Genomic DNA, 18,121 nt, shown 5'->3' with positions numbered 1-18,121 from the left:
GGCTGACCAGGAAGGAATGCAGCAAGGCGAGCTGAGCTATCTGCCTCTCTCAGCTGCCTGCTCTCTGAGTCAGCAATAGCTGAATTTTCCAGACAGCCATCCATAACACACAGGCTTCGTGTTCATTTCCCCCCATTGACCTTGATGAGGGGATGGGCGGGAAGTAGAGTGGACAGTGACAGTAAGTCCCTGACAGCTCACCATCTCGCAGTCCCGAGTCGGGATCTCCAGTCCATCAGGTTCTCCGAGGAGAAAGCAGGCAACGGAAGGCTGGTCAGCCTATCTTGGTGTGAGGGGCTTTCCAGCCATGGCACGCTGCCCCATCACGGGACACTGTACCACCACAGCCCTACTGTTCTCCCTGCTCTTGTTCCTGGTCCAAGGCTTGCTGCAGGTAGAAGGTAAGTTCCAGGACAACTTGCTCCTCCTTGGGGGGTGGATGGAGCCACAAAGAGCTTCTCTGATGCTGGATTGTTGCAGGTTGGGTGACTTGGGTCTCCCATCAAGTGGAAACACCACTGACAGCCCAGCTTCACTCCAATAGAGCGGGGGATTCTTCGAGCACTGAAATTTTTAAAAATCATTCATCTTTGGAAGGATCTATTTTTCTTAGACCCCTCTAGATCTAGAGCTGGGAGCTACTTCAGAAGCCCTCTTATCGGAGGAGAAAGTATTGGGGCAGGGATGTGCACTCACCCAAGGAGGCCAAACAATTTTCTCCAAATCCCACAGATTAGGAAGCATTAGCATCAGGCAGGATTTGAACTGAGGTCCAGAACCTTTTTCACTGTATCATAGAGTTCTATATATATACCATATTTACCTTTAAGTCAAAATTGCTTCCTTTTGAGGGGTTTTGACAAGTAAAACTGGTTTCTAAACAGAACATGGAATGGGGCAGGGGAGATGAGATCATTGAAACATTGGCTTTCAGTGAAAAGCTTAAGCCACAGTAGGTTCAAAATCCCAGCTATACCATTTAATTTCTCCGGAGCTCAGTTTCCTTGTCTGTAAAATTAGGGAGATAGAACCAATGCTCTCTAAGATCTTTTCTAACTCTAAGAATCTATGAATAGTAAAATATAAACTTCTTGAGGGCAGACACTATTGTTATCATATTTCTACTCTCAGCCCCTATCACACGAGTATTCAGTAAATGCTTAGTGGATTGAATTACGTTGAATTGATTAGTATGATGACTGTCACCTTTCCTGATCCTCTTCCCAATGGAGGAGAGAACATAGAAGCAATTATGTATGACAAGATAGAAAAAAGATGTATTAGGGATAATCAATAGAGGGAGGGTACTTGTATTAAGGGGCATCAGGATGGGCTTTCTGTAGAAAGTGGGATTTCAATTGGGATTTGAAGGAAGCCAGGAGGCAGAAGTGACGAAGGAGAAAATTTCAGGCATGGGGAATAGTCGGTGAAAATTGGGGGCATTGGGAAAGGAAGGGTTTTGTGCAAGAAGCGGCAAAGAAGCCAGTGGCACTGGATTTCAGAGAATGCAGAGGACAGTTTGGCTGTTTTTATTGTCTCCTACTTTAGAGTCACCTTTTCTATCTAAAGAGGTGTCAAACTACTTAAAAATGGTTCCTTAAGAGATCATTCTTAGGGAAATTAATACTAAAATGTATAGAAAGTCCTATATTCTCAGGTCAGCCACCATGTAGGACTGACTGCACAAAGGATTCCTTGTTTCTTAATGATTCTCCTTTTATAGACTTTAGAATAAGGTATTTGGTCCTTTGCTTCCTCTCTATGGAGAGTCCACTAACCAAAGGAGTCCAATTACCCTTTTTCTCTCCCAACCTACCCCTATCCTCTTACCTTTTAAAAGATAGTCATTTAGAATAATAGAATTTTAGAATGGGAAGGAACCTTAGAGGCCATTAAGTCCAATCTTTCGCCTTCAGCAGAGATTCCCTTCAAAAATCTATCTAATTAAATCCTGTTTAAACTAGGAGTACTCTGTAAACTACTATCTCCTTGAGAGTAGGATCTGGGTTTTTTTCCTTTCTTTGTACCCTAGCACTTAGCGTAATTCCTGATACACAGTAGTCATTTGAAAAAAAAAGCTTTTTAACTCATCAAATGCTTATTGATCCTATATCTGATTGAATACACCCGAAGACATACATCCATTGATGAGGAGCTCACTACTTCACGAGGTAGCCCGTTCCACATCTGAACAACTCTGATTGTTACCACACACTTAATTTTGAGTTGGAACCTGCCTTCCTGAACTTTCCATCCTTTGCTCTCAATTCAGCCCTCTTCTAAATATTTTGCAAAGTTTAAAATACTATACAAATACTAGCTATTGTTATTACATATTGCCTGACCATCCTAGGAAATTTGGAGAAGCACTAGAAGGTGGTTCACCAGAATATTTTTTCAGCCATGGTAATTCCTAAGAGCTTCTATTAAGAAAAGGAAAGGATTATGATTCATGATCTATGCCAATGGTCAAGAAGGAGGGGGGGATAGGACTTCCCTTACCATTGAAACCATACACCCTGGGTGCCAGTTGTCTTATTTGTAAAATAAGTGGGTAGGACCAAATGATCTGAAAGATCCCCTCCAACTTTGTCATGATACTAGGTATTTAAGGCAACTGGTTTGTGAGGGACGGGCTAGACAGAGGTTAGTTGATCAGTGTTGTTAAGAAGGGTGGGAGCCTCTGGTTTGAGGACTTGTTTAGCCCTTTTCATGGCTGCACACTACTTTGATATCTAACTGATCACCCAACTCTCAGTGACTCCAAGAAGCTGTTGTATGTGCAGTGGGGCCACACCCCAGGAAACCATCTCAGCAGGCAGAGCTAAACCAGCTTGGGGATAATCAATGGATCTCAAACCCATCCAGTTAAAGGATTGTCTAATTCAAACATGGAAAATGGAAGGATGAGAACAATTTGCCCCAGTGTCCAATGAAGGCAGCTCAAGTAAATGCTATAGAGTGCTGAGAGCTTGGTTAGATATAGGAGATCCCAGGGTCATAAACTGCATCCTGGGCCATTTTAGTCTTGATGTTTGTCTTGGCATTGGATTCCAATGATTTGGGAAGAGAGACTGAGGCTGATGACTTGGAGTAACTCTGCCTCACTTAAATCTAAATCATATATGAAGAAGCATGTCATCCCACTATCTCTTTGAAAACTAAGGACAAAACAGTGTTAATATTAAGGGGTATACAGATTGTTCCTCATATCTGAAATGTTCCCCCTTTTCAATGCTTGGAATCTCCAGCACTCTGCAACTCAGCTCAAATGACACTTAGGATCACAAATTTAGAGCTGGAAAGAACTTCAGCTCCATCAAACCCAACTCCATATTTTAAAGAGGAGGAAACTAAGGCACAGAGCAGGTCAGGGTTATTTCCCAGGGTCACACTTTATACAAAAGAACTTTCATGATTGCCCCAATTATTTATTCTCTCATCCCCTCACATATCAGAGATAAATTATTGTGTATAAACTCTTAGTGCTATCAGGCAGCTCTCTCAAGAGGGATTCTTAAACTGAGAGTCATGGTACTATGGATGAATTTCAGAGTGTCTATGAACTTGAATGGAAAAAGTATTCCAATTTATTTTCACCAATTTGTGATGGAAAATAAATATTTCCCTCAATTGTGATTTTTTAAAAATTATATTATTCTGAGGAATCTTCTGAAAAGGATTCCCCAAATTGTTAGAGAAGTCCATGGGGGGAAAGAAAGAAAGTAAGAAAGAAAGAAAGAAAGAAAGAAAGAAAGAAAGAAAGAAAGAAAGAAAAGAGAGAAAGAGAGAGAAAAGAGAGAAAGAGAGAGAAAAGAGAGAGAAAGAAACAAAGAGAGAAAAGAAAGAGGGAAGGAAAGAAAAAAGAAAGAAGGAGAGAGAGAGGAAGGGAGGGAGAAAGGAAAGAAAGAAGAGAAAAGGGAAGGAAGAAAGAAAGGAAGAGAAAAGGAAAGAAAGAAAAAAGGAAAAGAAAGAAAAAAGAAAAGAAAAGAAGGAATTATTGCTAAGCATAGGCAGAAGAAATATCTCACTAGGAGCTCCCTATGCTGATGAAATCCCAGGTTTAACGCCCCTCCTCCTTAAAAACAGAAATTCTGTACTTCCTTAATTAAGTGTTATTTCTCCCCTGTATAGAACGTAAGCTTCATGAGGCACTGTCTCCTTTTGTGTCCTTGTATCCCTCCCACATCTTGCATATCAGGCTGTTTTTTAAATTTGTTTTACATAATATGCCCTTAATAAATTGATTGTCGCTGATTTTGTTGAATCCAAAAAGATGATTGAATGATTCCCTTCTGAATGTTCATCTGTTCCTTTTTCAGACCTTATTATCACTGACCCATGTAGAATCATGGGGATCACCCTCATTGGCAAAGGGAAAGGGCAACAATTAAATTACACGGAAGCCAAAGACGCCTGCAGCTTGTTGGGTCTCCAGCTGGCCAGTAAAGCTCAAGTGACCACTGCTTGGGACTTCAAGTTTGAGACATGCAGGTGCGTGGGAACGGAGGCGCCCTTTCCGTGGCACCTGGAATCTGTGGTTTCTCTCGTTGGGTTTAATGTCCAAGCCACTGATGGATTCTTCTTCTCTTTGCAGTTTCGGGTGGGTCTCTGATGGATACGTGGTCATCTCTCGCATTCTCCCCAATCCCAAGTGTGGTAAAAACAAAACAGGTGTCGTGCAATGGAAAGTGGCCCTGAACCAGAAACATTACGCACACTGTTACAACTCCTCAGGTTAGTGGGATGCGCTCAATGGCCAGCCTTCTCTCTGGGCGCCAGGGTTATGGGTCTGCCTTCCCAACCCGCCTCAAAAAAGGCAATCTTCTGAGCAGCTCAGGGAACCTGGCTTCAAATCCTAAAGCTTTTTTTTTTTTTTTAGCTCTAAAGCAATTCACACACATTTATTGACCACTGATTAAGTGCAGAGTCCTTTCTTTGCCTCCATGTTCAAAATCTTTTTTTTTTTTTACTCCAGTATTAATTTTTTAAAATGTGCAAACAAATTACCATTTAAATTGGGGGAGGCTTATGAGCCCTGGACATCAAGAAAGACTTTCTGGAGGAGGTGACTTATTTTAGAACTTAAAAGATGGGTAGGACTAAGAGATCAAGAAGATTGAAAGAAAGTCTGACTGAGATCAGAACCAGACACTTGCATTAAGTGAGAGGGGATTAGGAGCATTGGTTAGAGAGAAGAGATCTTAGAGGTCATCTAAGGAGTCAATTAAGGTCAGGTCAGCAAGCATTTATTAAGCACCTTCTGGGGAAGTTAGATGGCCCAGTGGATAGAGCACTGGCTCTAGAGTCAGAAGGATCTGAGTTCAAATTTGACCTCAGTCACTTAACACTTCCTAGCTGTGTAACCCTGGGCAAGTCACTTAACCCCAATTGTCTCACAAAAAGGAAAATAAAAGATTAGTTTTAAAAAGCACCTACTGTGTGTCTGGCACTGTGCTAAGTGATAAAGATACAAAGAAAGGTTAAAAAAAAGAAAAGCCAGTCCCCACTCTTAGAAAATCCATAATGCAGTGGGAAAAACAACATGCAAACATTTACAAACAAAATATAGATGGGATAAATTGAAAATGGTCAATAAGAGAGAAGGGATTATACATTTTAAGACTGAGAAAAGCTTCCTAAGTAAAATTTTCCACTTTATTTTATAAATTGGAGAGGTTTTTTTACACATTGCCTGCCTACCATCTTCCAAAATACTAGGAAACTCTAGACAGCTAGAGGCAACTCAGTGGCCCAATGGCAAGAACATCAGGCATAGAGTCTGGATAGACTGGAATTCAAATCAGTCTGTGTAGAAAGTCACTTCACCTTTTGTGCCTCAGTTTCCTCATTTGTAAAATGAGCTGGAGAAGGAAATGGCCAATCACTCCAGTATCTCTGCCAAGAAAATCCCAAATGGGATCACAAAGAGTGAGATATGGCTGAATGAGTTCAAATCTGGCTTCAGACTAGCTGGCCAAGTCACTTCACCCTGTCTGCCTCACTTTCCTCATCTGTAAAATGAGCTGGAGAAGGAAAGGGCAAGCCAATGTTTTTGTCAAGAAAACCCCAAATGGAGTCAGGAGGTCAGACAGACTGAAGCTGCTCAACAACAGCATATGCTAGGCATTTATCCAAGGTCTGATTTGAACTGGTCTTGGATAAATGACTTTATTTGGTCTTCCATTATGAGTTTTTGTGTAAATGAGCTTTTTTGCCTTTCTTTGGATCCCCATCAATAATCACAGTGCCTGACACTTAATGAAGGTTCTTAACAAATGCTTGGTGACTGATGACAACCTCATTTCTAAAGGTCTCATCTTTCTTCCATCCCAAGTGTCATCTGCATAGCCTCCCTCCCTCTCTCCAAATTCTACTTTATCTTTAGGTCCAAAGTTCACTAAAATGCCAAAGGAAAGACCCAAAACCTAATTTCCAGGGCTGCTCGGTGGTATTTTTATGAATGAAAACTGAGTCATCTGGGAAAATACCAGCACCTCCCACATGGCTCTTCTGAATCAGCCATTTCCTTCCATTCTCCTTTTAAACATGGGCATCGGAACAGCTGTGACAACCGAGAGGCAGGAGACAGGGAAGAGCAGCCTTCTGTAGGTGGCACTGAGCCAAAACAGAAAGAACGCAGATGTGGGAGAAAGTCTTGGCAGAAAGGTGTCACGGTGAGAGAAGGGATGCTCCAGGAGCTGTATGGGCTTTGAGTATTTCATATATATATATATATATATATATATATATATATATATATATATATGAAACCAAATATATATATGAATATATATGAAACCAAATTTGAACTCAGGTCCTCCTGACTTCAGGGCTCGTGCTCTATCCACTGAGTTACCCAGCTGCCCCTTCACCTAGATAGATTTTCACACACACACACACAGAATTGCTTTAAGTATTTTCCAGGCCCCTAAGCAGCAAGTTGGATGAATCACTTAGCCTTAAAAAATTAAACTATGTGAATACCAGAAAAGAATGGGGAAGATAGTTTCCTAAGCAACTGCTCTGAAATCCAAGCTAGAGTGGAAAATCTATCAATAATATATATAACAGTAATAATATATATATATATATACAGTAATATATACATATATTATAATATATATACATATACAATCTATCAATAATATGTAACTGTAAAACATATATATACAATAATACGCACATATAATAATATAATATATACATATATACAATCTACCAATAATATATATATAACAGTAATACATATATACAGTAATATATACATATAAAATAAAATATATATACATATATGCAATCTATCAATAATATGTAACTGTAATACATATATATACAATAATACACACATATAATAATATAATATATACATATATACAATCTACCAATAATATATATAACAGCAATACATATATGCAGTAATATATACATATAAAATAATATATATACATATATACAATCTATAAATAATATATATTACAGTAATACATATAAATACAATACATAAAAATAACACAATATATATATACAATCTATCAATAATATATATAACAGTAATACATATATATACAATAATATATACAGTAATATATACATTTATAATAATATAATATATATACCTATATACAATCTATCAATAATATATATAACAGTAATATACATATACAATGTATGATTGTATATAGGTGGAATTATGTGTGTGCAGATATATAATTTCAGCTTTATATAATATATATAATTATTGTTGTATATATTATTGATAGATTTTCTACAACAGCTTGGATATATATGTGCATATATATAATTTCACCCATGTATAATTATATATATATAAAATCATATTTATATGTAATTACATATATAAATTATATAGATTTTCATCCATATATAATATACAACATAAATTATATAGAATTTCTCACATATAAATATATAATTAATCTGTAATATAAATATATGATTTTACTATATATAATTATATGATTAATATACAATATAGATTATATGTGATTTTACCTATATATGGTTAATGTGGAATATAAATTATATATCATTTCACCTACATGTAATTATATATAAATTTATGATTAATATATAAATTATATGTGATTTATATGTGATATAGAAATATATGATTAATATATGTTACATGTGATTTTATATATATATATAATTATAATCATTATCATGGTCTAAGAACTTTCTGAGGTAATCTTGTTTGCATCCTCATCATAACAGTAGCTAGCATTTATATCATGGCTCCTGTGTGCCAAACACTTGCTTTATGAGAGTAGACCAGTTTTTCATGTGGGGTCCATAGAGATATTTGTGGAGAGATTTCAGGGAGTTTCCATGAATTTGGATGAAAAACAATTACATTTTTATTTCTATATATATATATATATATATATATATATATATATATACATACATACACACATATGTATATATTTTATGTGTCTACATATAAATATATACTTGTATATATATAGGTATATAAATAGCATATATATATATATAGTATACTATAAGTACACATACAGACACAAACACATACACATATATGAGACATGTATTTTCATTTCCATTTTATGGAGGAAAACGATGTCCCAAGCAGAGAAATGTGACTTTTGGTCCAGGATTTGGACCCCTCAGGCAGATCTTTTTTTTTTTTTTTTTAATTTAATAGCCTTTTATTTACAAGATATATGCATGGGTAAGTTTACAGCATTAACAATTGCCAAACCTCTTGTTCCAATTTTTCACCTCTTACCCCCCACCCCCTCCCCCAGATGGCAGGATGACTAGTAGATGTTATACATTAAAATATAAATTAGATACATAATAACTATACATGACCAAATGTTATTTTGCTGTACAAAAGAATCAGACTTGAAATATTGTACAATTAGCTTGTGAAGGAAATCAAAATGAGGTGTGCATAAATATAGGGATTGGGAATTCAATGTAATGGTTTTTAGTCATCTCCCAGGGTTCTTTCTCTGAGCGTAGCTGGTTCAGTTCATTACTGCTCCATTGGAAATGATTTGGTTGATCTCATGTATGAGGGATGGCCAGGTCCATCAGAACTGGTCATCATATAGTATTGTTGTTGAAGTATATAATGATCTCCTGGTCCTGCTCATTTCACTCAGCATCAGTTCGTGTAAGTCTCTCCAGGCCTTTCTGAAATCATCCTGTTGGTCATTTCTTACAGAACAAGTAATATTCCATAATATTCATATACCAGAATTTATTCAGCCATTCTCCAACTGATGGACATCCATTCAGTTTCAGTTTCTAGCCACTACAAAAGGGCTGCCACAACATTCGTGCACTTACAGGTCCCTTTCCTTCTTTATGATCTCTTTGGGATATAGCCCAGTAGTAACACTGCTGGATCAAAGGGTACGCACAGTTTGATAACTTTTGAGCATAGTTCAAACACGCTCCAGAATGGTTGGATTCTGCTTAACTCCACCAACAATGCATCAATGTCCCAGTTTTCCGCATCCCTCCAACAATCATCATTATTTTTTCCTGTCATCTTAGCCAATCTGACAGATGTGTAGTGGTATCTTAGAGTTGCATCAATTTGCATTTCTCTGATTAATAATGACTTGGAGCATCTTTTCATATGACTAGAAATAGTTTCAATTTCTTCATCTGAGAATTGTCTGTCCATAGCCTTTGACCATTTTTCAATTGGAGAATGGCTTGATTTTTTATAAATTAGAGTCAATTCTCTATATAGTTTGGAAATGAGGCCTTTATCAGAACCTTTGACTGTAAAAATATTTTCCCAGTTTATTGCTTCCCTTCTAATCTTGTCTGCATTAGTTTTGTTTGTACAAAAACTTTTCAGTTTGTTATAATCGAAATTTTCTATTTTGTGATCAGCAGTGATCTCTAGTTCTTCTTTGGTCCTAAAGACCTTCCCCTTCCACAGGTCTGAGAGGTCAACTATACTGTGTTCCTCTAATTTATTAATAATTTCATTCTTTATGCCTAGGTCATGAACCCATTTTGACCTTATCTTGGTGTACGGTGTTAAGTGTGGATCAATGCCTAGTTTCAGGCAGATCTAATATAGGATAGATTTTTCACTTCAGCTTGGAGTCCAGAGCAGCTGCTTAGGAAACTACCTTCCCATTGCCTTACTCCAGCCCTTTTCCTGGTATTCATATAATTTAGTTTTTTTTAAGGCTAAGTGATTCATCCAACTTGCTGCTTAGGGGCCTAGAAAATACTTAAAGCAACAAGCAATGGGCCAGGGGGGCAGGTAATGAGTTAGCATCTGAAGCACAGAGCCCCTAAAGACTTTGAAAATCATCTGTGTTCATAATGATCTATCTGGAGCAGCTTCAAGTATGAAATATATTGAAATAATTTTCAAGGCCAAGTGCAGCATTAAAATTATTCTTCCTCTTCAGAGGTAATGTGGCTGAAGAGATTGATTACTGGATGCCGCAAGCTAGCATTTAATTTTATTCCCTTGAAAATGTATAAAATTGGAGGCACCTAGGTGGTGCAGTGGATAGAGCACCAGCCCTGAAGTCAGGAGGACCTGAATTCAAATTTGATCTCAGACCCTTAACACTTTCTAGCTAGTGTGACCCTAGCAAGTCACTTAACCCCAATTGCCTCAGGAAAAAAAAGAAAATGTATAGAATCACAGAATGTCAGAGGTGGAAGGGACCTTGAGAAAAAGCATAGATAAACTAGTGTCCCTATGAGGGTGGGCAGGATGTGAGAGAGAATGTACCATTTGACATTGCCAGTTTTCCTTCATCCATAAAAGGGGGAAGGAGATCTGGATCCAGGTCCATCAGTCAACAACATTTATCAAGTGTATACAAGGGCAGCTCCGGATAGAAGGCCAGCTCTGGAGTCAGGATGCTGTGCTCAGATTTGACCTCAGACACTTAGTAGTTGTATGATTCTGGGCAAATCACTGCATCCTATTTACCTCAGTTTCCTTATTTGGAAAATGAGCTGGAGAAGCAAATGGCAAACCATGCTAACATCTCTGCCAAGAAAACCCGAAATGAGGTCACAAAGAAATGGACACAATTGAAAAACAGTTCAACAACAAGAAGTACTGGAGTTACCGTGCCCAGAATTAGTCTCCCAGCTCAGCCACTTCTTAGTAATATGACTTTGGACAGAGTATTTTCCCTCTCTGAGAGTGAGCCTTCTTCGTGCAAAATGGAGATAGTAAATGCTTATCATCACAGGATAGTTGTGGGGATCAAACAAGATAACAGAGATAAAGAGCTTTGTGATTATCAAGTGGTGTCAACAATTCCACTGCTATTGTTCTGTCTGGCACCAGAGGAGCCTACTGGGGTCTACTCTATAAAGATGCTGAAGGTGGAGGCAGGAAACGTGCTCCATTGTGCCATCCTGCCCTAGACTTCCAGTCAGCTGACCCCTGTAATGACGCCATCACGCCCAGAGCCATAACTAGGATGGGACCGGAGTGATGAATTCAGCGGAAAACAGTTTAAGTCCTTCCAGTCACTAGGATGAGCTCCTCCTTGACACTGCCCGGCCTTCCTCAGAGAAGCTTCTCTCATGACAATTCCCCATTATCTTCTTTATTATCCCCACCCCTTGGAGGAGTACCTGGCCCCTTCCACTTCAACAGTCTCATGTGGGTGATGCAGAATCTCCAACTCCTTGAGGGAGGACCAGATCCTCCTCTACTCCCTATGATATTTTCCTTAGGCACAGAAAAAAAAAATCATAGTTTCAGATGAATCCCCCACTACCACCCCAAATTCAATTTTAACAGCAGGAAGTACATTGCTGCTGGTTCTTGGATCTGGACTGGAAGCATGGTTAACACTAATTTATCTTTTAGGTCAACTTTAGAAAGATCTCACTGTATTTCTGCTTCTCCCCACAGACATATGGATTAATTCATGCAAACCCGAAATGGTCACCACCAAAGAAACAACCATTGCATGGACTATAGCGGGTACAACTGAATTTAATGTCAGTGACCCAGCTGATACAGCGCCTCCGACCCTGGCACCTAATCCGGTACAGCCAAGATGGAAGAAAAAACTAATTTGTGTGACAGAGCTATTTCTTGAAACAAGCACTATGGAAACAAGCACTGTGCCAGAAGAAGTCATACCAACTTTTGAAAGTCAGCCTGCGTTTAAGAATGAGGGTGTTACTTTTGGAGGTAAAGGGGAAGGGAGGAGGGAAGGAAATAAGTATTTATAGAGTGCCTGCTAATGTACTAAGACACTGTGCTAAGTAAACGCTTTATATTTTCTCACTGCATCCTCACAATAACTCTAAAAGGTAGGTGCTACTATTTATCCCTTTTTTACAGATGAGGAAACTAAGGCAAATGGAGTGAATGGTCTTGCCCAGAATTCACACAGCTAGTAAATGTCTGCAGTTGAATTTAAATTCAAATCTGACTCCAAATAGCCCTCATTTACTGTTCCACAAGGCACTGTATGTGGTATGTCTGTCTGTGCAAGAATATACACACTGGAGTCCACAGACCAGATGCAGATAACAGTCAGCCTGCAAAACATGGACACGGTGAGCCAAGAGCACAAAGCAAGGTCCTAGGTCTTTTCCCTGAGTCAAATAGAAATGAATTGAATTATCCAAATAGAAGAAATTAAATCCCTCTTCTGATATTTGAAGTCAGCTTTAAATCATGAGGCATCAAAATAAAGAATATTAAATTTAGAGTCAAAGGTTTGGGATTTAAATACCACCCCTGGTACTACCTGGGTGACAAGGCAGGAATGAGGTACACAAGTTACTTGATATTTCCAGTCATCAGTTTCCCCATCTGTCAAATGAGAAGTTTGAATTATGAACTAGGTTCGCTACCAACTCTCAGTCTATGATAGTGTCTCCCATTCTGATTTCATGGCATCAAAAAGAAAAATCAGAGTTAAAAGGAAATTTGGCAGCTACCTAATTTAATCCATATATGATGAATAAGACCATGCTATAATATTGCTGTCAAGTAATAGTCAAGGCTTTGCTTAGAGGCTTCCAATGGAGGAAAATCCCCAGAATTATAATAAATCAAGATAGTTCTAATCGGTAGGACGTTCTTCCTTAGATCAAGCCTAAATCCAAGCCTTTGCAACTTTCTACACTTACCCCTTGTTCCTAGTTCTTACTTCTTGGGATAAACAAAGTTAGTTTTCCCATGATAGGCCTTCAAATATATGATAATAGCTATTATATTGTCCCTCAGTCCTGTTTCTTTCAACTAATCCCTTTTCTTCTTGTCAAAATTGTCTCTTTTTTGTCTTGACAACTGCATTCTCCAGAGTTTCCCATCCCTTCTGAGATGATTTCCTGGGTAAAATTTTAGCCCATAGATTCTTATCTATTATCTGATAATAGATTTTGTCTATTATCTTTGAATAATAGCCTTTGAAAACTGTCCTCTCCCAAACAAGGGCAAAAGCTCAACAATGCCGTCTCTCAATCCTATTCCTCTCCTCTATAGTATATAGTGATCATTTTCTCCTAAAGTTTTTATCATTTCCTCCCCAGCTACCAGTTTCAACTTATTGGTAAAAAATAAGATATAGAATGGAAGTTTCCATCTTTGGTTCTTCTATCTTTTGAAGAGTTAAGTTAGTATTAAGACAAATATCCAGGTGGTTCTGTGAATAGAGTCCTAGAATCAGGAAGACCTGAGTTCAAATCCAGCTTCCAACACTTATTAGATGTGTGACACTGGGCAAGTCCCATTTGCCTTAAATTGCTCATCTGGAAAAAAAAAAAAGAGCTAGAGAAGAAAAAGGCAATCAACTCTGGTATCTTTGCCAAGAAAATGTCAAATGAGGTCACAAAGAGATGAATAAGACTAAAACTACTCAATAACACCAAAAAACAAACTATTAACTGCTCTTCTTTGGTTAGAGAGAATTTCTACAGATATTCAGATCATCCAACATCCCTGTAACTATATTACTTTGTTCTGAATCATTCTCACTTCCTGAATTCTTCTATTTTCTCCTTCTGTCTAGGCGGCTTTGGTATAATTTGATATTCTTTTTTAGACACAATCTGATTAATGTTGCCCCAAGTTTGTATTTTGTTATGTAGCAAAGATCGGAATCAGTCCCTGTAAGTAACCAGGGAATATTTGTCAAAGCCCTAATTTTATTAATATATACGTGATTAGAAATTAGAAATATACAATATACAGAAACAAATCTCTTTGTTTGTCTCCAGGCTTACATATCACACTCTTGGTTCTCGCTCTGATATTCTTCATTGCTGCAGTTGTACTGGCTGTCTGTTATGTCAAGAGGTGGGTTTTTAAGCCTGTTCACTCATGTTGCTAGTGTTTGTGGGTTTTGTCCATTATGTATGTAGTCTGAGAGGCTGTTTGATTCGACAGATGTTTATCAAATGTTTAATACTTGAAAGAACTATACTAAGGATTTCAGGGGATTAAATATAAGAATAGCCTGATTCCTGGCTTCAAGGTCTCCTGGGAAGAGAGGAAAAGAACACACAAGGCAGAATATAAATTCCACAAGACAGGTACCAACAATGTGTGTGGGGAGACGTTTCTTCTGAGTAGGAGAATCAAGGGAAATGGCGGAAGGGGCATTTGAGCTGGGACATGAATGATTGATGAGATTTCTGCAGGGGGAATTATTTTGGATGGGAAGGGAGAGAAGGAAGTGAGGGCATTTTAAACATGTCCAAAAGCCCAATGGAATATTAGCCCAAATGGATTGAAGCGCAGAGCACATTGAGGACAGAAATAGAAGATAATGCTGGAAAAATAGGGTCATACCCAATCATGGAGGGCTTTGAAGACCAGGCTAAAGACCCTATGCTTAATCCAGATGTGATTAACATGGTATATGTTACATGAAAGTTTTTCATTTTTCTTTTTGTTTTGTATCTCAAGGTACATGACTTCTTTCCCATTGACAAACAAGAATCGGAAGGAAACCGTTGAAGCCAAAGGGAGAAAAACAACAAAGACAGAGGACAAAGTTTCAAAGGAGGAACCAAAGAAAAATGGGAAAAAGGCAGAAGAGCCCAAGATGACACCCAAGATGACACCCAAAATGACAGTCAAGTACATGGAAGCTGAGGTTTAGGTGGGTCAGGTGGACAGGAAAGGACACAAATGGGATCTCTTTACTCTACACCAGGATCTGGACATCATGGACACCTCATAACCTGAAAAAACTCCTGGTATTTCCGCACTAAAAGAAGTGGATCAAGTGGAAAAGCCCACTTTCAATATCTAACTAAAGGACTTTGAGTTCCCTGAGGATTAGGGAGCTCATTCATATGCTTCTCTCTTCCTTCCTGCCATCTGTCCACTTCTGGGTCCTGAGTCCTGTCACCCGATATCTCCAAAGTGACCCCAGCCTAAACCCAAAACTTCTATTCCCTAATAAAATCCAGGTGAGAGAAAGTAGATCTGTCTGGTCCCAATATTTTAGGAACATTCTCTGTACATTTTTGTCAGGAAGCCTTTTGGTGCTCTGGAAAGAAACCAGCCATGACATGAGAGTCTATTAGACTCCCGTATCAGAGAGCAAGGATTCCCACAGCGCTCTACTGACCCTGTGACCTTGGATATAATAAGGAGGGGAATGAACAAGAGCAGGGGCAACTTGTCGGGGAGTAGGGAGACCAATGGAGCTCCATGTGACATGGGACTAAAAGAAAGAATGGAACCCAGATACTAACAGCACAGCATCTCATAGACTCTTTGGGCTAGAAGGAATATTAGGGACCCTCTAGGCCAGTTTTGTGTCTTGGAACTCCTTTGACAATCTAGTGCAACCTCCTTTTAGAATTATGTTTTTAAATACATTAAATGAAATAGGATTCCAAAAAAGAGCAATGATATTAAGATATAGATGTAATTTTTCACACCCAGATTCACTAAATCCTCTGAAATTTAAGAACCCTTGATCTAGTCCAATTCCCTTATTTATAAATGGGGAAATTGAAGCCCAAAGAGCAGAAGTGACTTGTCCATGATTTTCTAAGTACTTGTGGTAGGAGGAGGATTCGAATCCAGATCCTGTTCCCCTCTAGCTGGTGTTTATGCCATTGTGCCACCCTGGCAAACCAGCTAGAATAAATCTCATTTCTATAGCATGTTAAGGTTACCCAAAAAAATAGGTTTGAACTGCTTTTCTGAAGCTGAGCTAGTTCATCATCCTCTTTAGATGGTGAGAATTTCCCAGTTCCCCTAGGTTCTCCCCATATTGATTCCTCCAGTCATTCTAGCCCAGAGCATTCCTAAAATCCTGAACCAAAGTGATCCTCCAACCTCAGTTTCCCTGGCAGCTAGAACTCTGGGCAAATATGCTTCTCTCAAAACAACCCTGTAAGGAAAAGTGATGCAAGTATTTGCTCACACACCCATCTTACAGATGTGGAAACTGAGATTCAAAGAGATCAGGAATCTTGCTCAGAGTCACAAGCAAAGTGCCTGAGCCAGGATTTGCACCCTAAATCTCCTGAGTCAAAGCATTGATTAAACAGTAGGTTACAAACTCCCAGAGACTACGGCAAACATTCTTCCCTAGAGAATGTCACTTATGATCTTTTTTCAGCATGCACTTTCTCCCTTTGCTATTATTTTATTTTGAGAATGTAATGTTGCATCGCAGTGTTAACAGGAGACAGACTAAACAACCATGTCCTGGATCGGGGCTTTCTGGTGTACAGGAAATCTAGCATCCAAAAGAAAGTGACTGGATCCAGAATTGCCATGACTGCAATCTTCAGTTTCCTCTTAGTGACCCCTAAGCTTCCTGAAGCCCTTTTAGTTGTGGGTTTTCCCTCCATCAGCAGTTCCTAGACCTTCTTCCTTGGTACCTTAGTCAACAGGTTTCAGGAGGCATGAGGGCCTCAAAATTCACAGCCTGATCATCTCTGTAGGACCTGTAGGAACTCTCATTCCCCCTTCAGCAGCCCAGGGTCCCCCACCATGCCACATGAGGAAGGAGAAGACGACTCTAGAATATTATGGAAATATAACAAAAGAAACTGAGTAACTTTGTTCCTACCCAATAACCTTACTCTGAGGGTTCCTCATCTGTAAAATGGGGATAATAATACTTATTTACCTACCTCTTAGGGCAGTTTAGTGGAGCTCATTATAGGAGCTTAAAACCAGGAGTATTCTGGTAAATATTTAACAGCCACCTTTCAGCAAGAGTGAAGAGATTACACACAACATACTTTTAAGTTTAATCAGCACAGGCAATCAATAAAACAATAAATCAAGTCCCAATTTATAGTATTTGCCAGTTTCCTAAATGTAAACGCTCACATTGGAAATTTAAGAAATGGCTGTCTAGAACTGGTATGATGAGATGGCTCCCTCTCACTGCTGCTGAAGCTGCATGTAAAAAGTGAGCTGTCAGACTACCCATTTATAAAATCTGTACATTCCAACGAAATCATTTCTAAGCTTCCTCCATACCCTAAAAAATCTATGAACTGATCTTGTCAGATTTTACTTTCTAGATAACCTGGAATGAAATCCAGCTCTGCTTCCAATTTTGTTAAAATCTTGGAGGTTTAAACACAATCTTCTCTCTTTGCTTCCATTTCCCACTTGTAAAATGAGTTAACATAGAGTAATGGATAGAGTTTGGACTCTAGAGTTATTGGACTTTGAGCTGGGACTATCTGGGTTCATGACTTGCCTCAGACATTTCCTAGCTCTATTATTCTTGCAAGTCATTAACCTCTCTGGGTCTCAGTTGGCTCATCTATAAAATAAAGGGTTTGGATTTGATGGCCTTTAAGTTCCCTTCTGATTATATCTACAATACTATGACTCCATAAAAATATCTCTCGGCTCTAATATACAAGGATTCCAATGTATGTTTCTTTGTTTTAATTGTGTTCTTATAGCTATTCTACTTACTAAACTATGTTATTTTATGCTGGGACTAATATATTCTTCAGCAAAATGTTTTCTCAATTGTAGTCATAATCATAACTTTTATTTATTTTAAGTATATTCGAGAAAAAGTCTTGTAAGTCATGGGGTCTGCTTCTATCATTGACTAATGTATCATCATGGAGTTGGTCTTTCTTTCCAGTAAAGAACCTAGCATTA

General features: G+C 38.4%; 1 protein-coding gene across 1 annotated transcript; it reads left to right on the top strand.

The window, feature by feature from the left end:
* LYVE1 (lymphatic vessel endothelial hyaluronan receptor 1) lies at positions 1 to 18,121 on the top strand. Its single transcript, XM_003773598.4, has 6 exons — positions 1 to 401; positions 4,323 to 4,494; positions 4,598 to 4,737; positions 11,912 to 12,196; positions 14,236 to 14,314; positions 14,927 to 18,121. Exons 1-6 carry the CDS (start codon positions 308 to 310, stop codon positions 15,120 to 15,122), a joined length of 966 nt encoding a protein of 321 aa, XP_003773646.1. The 5' UTR covers positions 1 to 307; the 3' UTR covers positions 15,123 to 18,121.

This window comes from Sarcophilus harrisii, chromosome 6 (assembly GCF_902635505.1).
Source record: "Sarcophilus harrisii chromosome 6, mSarHar1.11, whole genome shotgun sequence".
NCBI lineage: Eukaryota > Metazoa > Chordata > Mammalia > Dasyuromorphia > Dasyuridae > Sarcophilus > Sarcophilus harrisii.
This window is presented reverse-complemented; position numbering and strand designations above follow the sequence as displayed.

Coding starts and splice junctions, on each gene's coding strand:
- LYVE1 (XM_003773598.4), top strand. CDS start 308: ATGGCACGCTGCCCCATCACGGGACACTGTACCACCACAGCCCTACTG. Junction 4,738..11,911: donor ACACTGTTACAACTCCTCAG/GTTAGTGGGATG, acceptor TTCTCCCCACAG/ACATATGGATTAATTCATGC. Junction 12,197..14,235: donor TGAGGGTGTTACTTTTGGAG/GTAAAGGGGAAG, acceptor GTTTGTCTCCAG/GCTTACATATCACACTCTTG.